This window comes from Lonchura striata, chromosome 1, assembly GCF_046129695.1.
Source record: "Lonchura striata isolate bLonStr1 chromosome 1, bLonStr1.mat, whole genome shotgun sequence".
Classification (NCBI taxonomy): domain Eukaryota; kingdom Metazoa; phylum Chordata; class Aves; order Passeriformes; family Estrildidae; genus Lonchura; species Lonchura striata.
The window spans coordinates 21,423,299-21,430,492 of NC_134603.1; the positions used below are offsets into that span (position 1 = coordinate 21,423,299).

General features: G+C 44.5%; 1 protein-coding gene across 1 annotated transcript; it reads left to right on the top strand.

Moving 5' to 3' along the window:
• Positions 1-326: 326 nt before the first annotated feature.
• On the top strand, positions 327-5,739 carry ZNF706 (zinc finger protein 706). Its single transcript, XM_021529436.3, has 4 exons — positions 327-458; positions 3,377-3,513; positions 4,713-4,820; positions 5,430-5,739. Exons 2-3 carry the CDS (start codon positions 3,379-3,381, stop codon positions 4,806-4,808), a joined length of 231 nt encoding a protein of 76 aa, XP_021385111.1. The 5' UTR covers positions 327-458; positions 3,377-3,378; the 3' UTR covers positions 4,809-4,820; positions 5,430-5,739.
• Positions 5,740-7,194: the final 1,455 nt, after the last annotated feature.

A 7,194-nucleotide genomic window follows, 5' to 3' on the forward strand; every position in this document is an offset into this window, starting at 1 on the left:
AACCGCCCGCCGCGGCTCCGCCGGGGCGGCGCTCCCGGGCACCGGGCGGGGCAAGCCTGCCTGTCCCGGCTGATCCCGGTGCGCCCCAGGATGGGCCCGCCCAGCGCGGGGCTCCGGCGCGGCCCTGCCCGCAGCGGCGCAGGGGGGTCCCAAAGCCGGGCTCAGCCACCCAGCCCGGCCGCTCGCGGTGGAACCCCGCAGGGCTCCGCCGCCGGGACGCGAACCCGCGGCCCCGCACGCGGCGGGCGGCGCTGCCCCCAGCCGGCGTTATGTAACGGCCGCGCGGCGCCATTGGCCAGCGCCGCCCGGGGCGCGCGGCGCGGGGGCGGGCCCGGCGCGCGCGCACTGCCGGTCCCGTCCCTCCTCCTCCTCCTCGTTCTCCTCCCGAGCGGCGGCGCCGGGGCCGCGCGGAGCCTCCACTGCGCTCGGCAGGGCCGCCTAGCCCGGATCCCGCACGGGTGAGCAGCGCCGGGGCAGCGGAGCCGAGGAGGTGGGGAAGGGGAGCAGTCCTGGCCCGGGGGAAGGGGAGCGGCCCGGCCCGGGAGCGCGGCGCGCTCCGCCGGCGGGCCGCCGCTCCCCGGCTGCGGCCTCCGTCCGTCTGTCGTTCCCTGGTCACCTCCCGCCGTGGGGCGCCCGCTGGGGCTGCGCCGCGCCGGGCCCGCCCGAGGGCCGCGGCCGCCCCGCTCCCTGCGCGCCGCAGGCCGGGCCCGGCGGGGCGGCCCTCGCGCAGCGGCCGCCGAGCCCCGCGCTCCGGCGGGGAGCCCGCGGGCCGCCCGCGCCCCGGGAGGTGACAGCGGCAGCAGCTGGCGGGGCCCGGCTTTAGGAGTGGGACTCCGCTCGGGTTCTGGCTACTTACGAGGAAATGACCCCGCGCGAGGTATGGCTGTGCTGCGGGTTTCAGCCTCGCTTCCCGACACTGCCCGTGCTGCTGCTGTTATGATTTGGCAGCAAAAAATCCTGTTACGATCTGGCAGCAGATTTTTTTCCGTGTGTTCTGTTTCCTACGTGCTCGCGCGTTCTTTATTTGGGGACAGCGGGCTGGTCTGCTGGACTCTGTGAGGGTGTGCCTGATAGGGAAAACAACACTTAAATGCGTTGTGCAATTGAAATTAGTGATTTGGCTTTATAGATGAACTCATCATTCTTTTAAGCGAGCTTTGGGATTTTTCTTTTTTTTTTTTTTTGTTACTTTCTTAGAATAATAGTAGTCTAAACCTTTCTTCTCTCTGTTTCAGAAACACTCCGTTTCAGCTGTATTAATGTAACTTGTGGTATTTAAACTCTCGGATTTTTGGTCCCAGACATTGTGTGGTGGTTGATATTTTTGAGCAAATGTTTGTGGTCGTGTTTTCTTGTCTGTGACTTAACTAAAACCGGCAGTTGCCAAGTACATAAAAGCTCAATGTGGTTGACTGTCGTAATGTTGTACTTATCAAGGCACTAAAATACAAAGTAATATGCAAACACTTTGTGAAAAGAATTCTTTTTTGTTACATCTGAGTATTTTCTGTCAGGAACCATTTGACTCCTGGACGATTGCTGTAATGCTAATTGTGAGCACCACCTAAATAGAAGTGAAATAAAACCTAGTGTACTTTTTTGTGTATGCAAAGGTATTGGCAATATATATATATATTTAATTTTAAGTGGGAATCAGTGTTCGGATTGAGCTGTGCTGTATATAAACAGCATGAGGCCCTGGCTGGGGTGCTCTGGAGTCGTTGTAGCATCCAGTGAAACATAAACTGGCACTTTTAGTCTTACTGACATTGAGTGTTGTATCTTATGGAAACTGTTGGATGCCACATGTACTTCTATCTTGTTAATGAAACTTGTGTTCAGTGTATTAGCTGTATGGACTTCTGAATTCTCTTTTAGAGAAACTGGTGGGGGAAGAGGAGGGAACCCTGAAGATGTAGTCTAATACTTCTGCAGAGGGCTGCATGGTGGTGTTTGATGCCATGAAAGACCAGGGCTGTGGACTCAGAGGTGTCTCTCAATTCACAAGAGCTGTTCTGGGTCTCAGGGCCATTGTTTTGCTCACATGTTAGGCACATGCCCAAAAATCCCCACAATACCAGCGAATTTTCACATGTTGTTGATGTTTCATAGAAACTTAATTTTCATAGTGGTTTTTAAGGGCTTTTCATGCACATTTACTAGACGTTGGTCACTGTTTGGATAGGCTTTTCTCCCACATTGGGATCACCTCTCCTGATGGGAGGGATTGCATGGGGGGCGTGGTGTAGCCGTGCAGTATGTCTGTCCCACAAGTACCAAACCTGAGGCGAGTGCCCAGGTTACCCAGAGGGGCAGTGGCCAAGCAGCTGCCCTCCTGGGAACACGAGACTTTACCAGTTGTCCTGAGAACAATGGACTTGGCTAGCTGTCCTGTTCTTGGGCACTGTTGTGCTTCTGAGAGAGCTGCACAACTGAACCGTGCGTGGGCCGTGAAGTCTGGGAGAGACACAATAACATATATATAACCACATGCTGAATCCTGTTCTCTTGGTGTGCCCAAATCCTGTCTGCTGTGTGCTCTGGGGGTGGTGTAAAGACTGAATTGGGTGTCCTGAGGGGCTTCATGCAGGTGGAGTGCGCCACTGTGAAATGTGATGTCTTGATGCTCCCTGAATTATGATGCTTTTGTCTCATTTTGTCTTCTGGTGGACCTTGCAATGGCATATGGCAATAGCACTTACTTCCTTTGTGCTCCTGTGTTAGATACAGTAATGGCTTCTGATGGGGACAGTCTATTTTTTTTTCAAGAAATCGTATACACAAAAATGAGGCTGAAAATAAAAATACAATAGCCACCTGTAAAAATCACCTTCAATAAAGAGGAGTCACCTATTGTTCTTGGAGTTCCCCTTCAAAGCAGCTCACAAGCACCTAAACCAGAAGACAGTAATACATCTTGGGTAATACTTTGATTTGCCTTTCTTGAAACTTATTTCAAGTTCCAGAGGTAAAGGTTGAGTCTTAATCTTTAATTTAAAAAACACACAAACAACAAAGCCCCTGAATTTTTCAGTACATTTTGTAAAAGAGAATAAGTTTCTATTAACTGTAAAGGAAACTTTTCATTATTCTGACTATTGAAAACACTTTTCAAAAGTAGAGCTTGAATCTTAGTAGAGGAAGACATGTTAGAATGGCCTAAAAATCCTGGTGTTTATTTTAAGAATGATACTGAACCCAGAGGCTTTACATAGCAAAGAGCTTGAACAGATGTCTGTTGTGTTTGAGTTATGGGAGTTGTAGGCCTTGTGGATAGAACATGTGACTGCATTGTGCTCGTGGTTACAGCTCCTCAGTCAGATAGCAGCAGTAGTCTCTCATGTTTGTAGACTAAATGTCTTCTTTTTGTTTGTAGATATGGCTCGTGGACAGCAGAAGATTCAGTCGCAGCAGAAAAATGCCAAAAAGCAAGCTGAGCAGAAAAAGAAACAAGGACATGATCAGAAGGCTGCAGCCAAGGCTGCCTTGATATATACCTGCACTGTCTGTAGGGTAAGAGGAACTTGTAGTCTTGTAGGGAGAGGTCTGTCTTCCTGCTGAGAACAGGATTTTTAGAAGATTTTATAGTGGAAACTAAAATACTTAAGTGGTTGTCTAGCTTGTTGCTATAAGAAGAGTGTGCATCTGTTATGTGATTTGCTTACAGATTACTCAGCTGTACTGGTAATTGAGATAGAAAATCTGAGGGGTCATGTTCAGGTCTGGTTTGGGTATTGCCTTTTGTGTTACAGTGGTCTGCATGTGCTCTTAGTATGGGATAGAACATGTAAAAAGTGTGCAGTCAATTCTTGTTAAGTCTCTATGTGGAAACGTGGAAACGTATTTTTGTTGTGATGGAATTGGCCTGTCTTGGAAGCAGTGGTTATGATGTTGCTGTAGAAAGGAGAAGTGGTGGTGCCAAAAGCTTTAATGTAAGCTTGGTACACAGTAACTTTTGCTAGAACAAGTTACTTGACAAGAAAAAAGAAATTTGAGTAGTAATCGGATTGTCCTTTTCCTTCTGGCTGGTTTTCCTAAATGCTTCTTTTGGAGCTGAAGGATAAACATGCAATTTTCACGTCAATAGTCAGTCTCAGAATAGATCTGCCACTTCAAATGTCTTAAATAAGGTTCCAAGTTGAGGGCCGCTTACTTAAGTACTTGTAACCAGCTCCTCTTGTTGTGAAATCAGGCTGTAATATCAATCACTTTGGGGAGCTGATGCCTGCAATTGTGTCGTAGCAAAGGTCTGAGATAGCTTGTGCCAAGTGGAGGCTCAGTTCATGCCATATAACTTTTTGGCCTATTGGTAAGCTAAAGAAATAGCTTTCATAAAGATTTGATTCTGTAAAGGATAAATGTTTACCTTTAAGGTGTTGAAAAAGGAAAGGGTGAAGGAGGTAGGTTTTCTGCCAAACCAGCCTGTGAAGTGTAAGATGTGCAGGAAGATACCTAGGCAGAATAACACCATTCATGACCATGCCAAAGCAAGTGTGATAGTAGCATAGTTAAAAGCACCTCTGAAAATAGGCAGTTAAATACTCCATCTTACCCTGCAGCTAAATTAGTGGTGCTTCTGTCACTATAACAATGTGTTATCAAGGAGGTAGTTGACTTCTGGGGAAAGAAAATAAAATATAGCAGGGATTAGGTTTTGTAGTATTTTTTAACTCTTGTACTGTGCATAAAGTTTAATGTCTCTCTTTAATCAGACTCAAATGCCGGATCCCAAGACCTTCAAACAGCACTTTGAAAGCAAGCATCCTAAGACTCCACTTCCTCCAGAATTGGCTGATGTTCAGGCATAAAGTTGTCTACAGGTCATTACCTTAATTTTTAATTGATGTCTGAGAAAGATGTATTAAGAATTATTTTTTTACAAGTGTGACTTAAAACTTGCTTCAATTCTTATAATATGAAAACTACTGTAGGTTATAGTTATACCCATGAACTGTTAAAAGAGAAGAAAGAAGCAAGCTAGTTCTTACATGGGTGAAATGTCTGTGGCTTTCCACTGTTCCCAGAGGTTTTAAAAGGGATTAATGTTATTTTAAATGATCATTCTTAGTGTTGTAGGAATAGTTCATTATTTAGTTCTTGCTTTGAAATGTTAGTCTTGCTTTGAACAAAATACATAAGTACAATCTGTCTATTACTATAAAACATGTAGTGTAAACAGTCATTTAGTACATTTCCAACAGTTGAGCCTTTTTCTTCCTGCAGCTATGCAAGTGAATGCAGAAAAATCTGAATTTCTCTGTTGGCTGTAGAAGAGATTTCCCAGTAGGCAGTTGTTAGACTGTAACTGAAAGTGGTTATAATAAAAGGCTGAAATAAGGTGAAAAGCAGTAGTATGGTATTTCGTTCATCAGAGGTAAGCAGCATTTTGTAATGGTTCAGCTTAACCGAGATGTTCTTGTTTTTTATAGGTGAAGTCATGACACCTATTGACTCTTCTACTGTCAGACCTTACATAACAAACCTGCAGCTGCTTTTCTAAAACTGTTGATCAGCAAAAATGAAGGGGCTACAGAAACATTCATATTTTTATGCTGTTCCCTCTTGGGCTTCATGCAAAGACAATTCTGTGTAAATGTACAGTTGTGCCCTATTTGGAAATCCTAAAAAATCAGTCCATACTTGTTATAAAAAATTTTTTACAATTGTAATTATATTGATGTTCATATTGTGTAAAATAACTCACTTAATAAAGTAGTACTTTGATTTTACAATATCACAGATTAACTCCTTGTAGAAATTCTGTTTCACCTTTCTGCATTATCTGCCTTATAAAATAATAAAAAATACAAAAGTGGAATTTTCCCCATCCTGCCAAAAATGAGCAGTATCATTCCACTACAAGTAATGTACATTACAGTAAATTAATCTTGAAGTGGAGAGGAAAGCTGCTCAGATTTACTGTCCAGTGTGCTGCCTGCTTGAGCCCAGCCACTAGTGGTCAAGCTGATGGCTCAAGGTGCAGCACACCCCTGAGCAGCTGCATGTGGATCATGAGACTTCCTTCTACATTTTTGTCCTATGTACTGGAGTCTTAAGTACTGCAAGCCATTTCAAATGGGATTCCTTTACTGTGAGGGATCACGTTCCTTGAAGTCATGCACTGGAGGAACTCTGGTTATGCTTGTTACCCTTTCTATTTAGGTAGATGGCTGAGGAAGCTTGAGAGGTGGCAAGATTGAAATGCTGGCTTAAGAAATGCTTGCCAAATACTAGGTTAAAGCAACTCTGCTCTTAGTTGAAAACTGGATTTGAAAATACTTGTAATGCTAATTTGAGCAGTCAACCACGCATGTTCCCCCTCACATGTGTCTGGTTATTTTTCTCTTGAAGGAATACATAAAATAGCCAGCCATTAATAACCTTCCTTCACAACCAGCTTAAAATAAGCCTGTTGGAAAAGAGCCAAAGTAACTAAAATAATATGGCTACTTAAAAAAATCGGATGTGATTAAAGTTGCAATGGCAAGAAAAGGCTGGATCATAACTCTGGCCAAGACCATTTGAGCAGATAAACAATTACCCCTAAAGTGTTCTGGGCAGTGTTCTAATCCCAGATGTACAGCACAAAAGTAGTGGAAAAACATCGGAATTGTGCTGGAAGGTCTATTATACAAAATACCATCTTAGGCATTTTGGAGGGGGCTTAAGAGTTTTAGTTTTGACCCTGCAGTTAGAAGCAGTATTAGAATTGCTGTGATGTGTGGAGTTCACAACAGATGTAAAAATTCTGGCAGTCCAAGTAACCCTTGCTATGCAGCAGGACTATACATCTGACCTTCAAATAGCTTCCTAAAATCTAGGACTATAGTCTCAAAGACTCATTCACTTGAAAGAATGCACTTGGTATTTTATTATATAAAGTCAAAATCTTTGTCTTTGTCCACTCATTTGCTCTTTATTGAACTACTTCTGTGAGACTAGCTTCCTGTCCTCTTTGCTGTGACAGTATCTCTGTAAATACTTACTTTGACATAAAGTTTCTCTGTATTATAGTCACTCTGGGATAACCTGTATACCACTTAACTTTTATAGATAATGTTCTTCTCAGCGTAATCCACTACTGCACTTGTACACCTGACATCAGAATGTAACAATTCATTAATTTTTTTTTTAATGTTATCAATACACACATCCTGACAAACTGGCTCCACAAGGCAAGAAATCTGCTTTCAA

Bases quoted from the DNA above. Each gene is read 5' to 3' on its own strand.
- ZNF706 (XM_021529436.3), top strand. From the start codon at position 3,379: ATGGCTCGTGGACAGCAGAAGATTCAGTCGCAGCAGAAAAATGCCAAA. The intron at 3,514-4,712 runs GTAAGAGGAACT...CTCTTTAATCAG, and splicing joins ATACCTGCACTGTCTGTAGG to ACTCAAATGCCGGATCCCAA.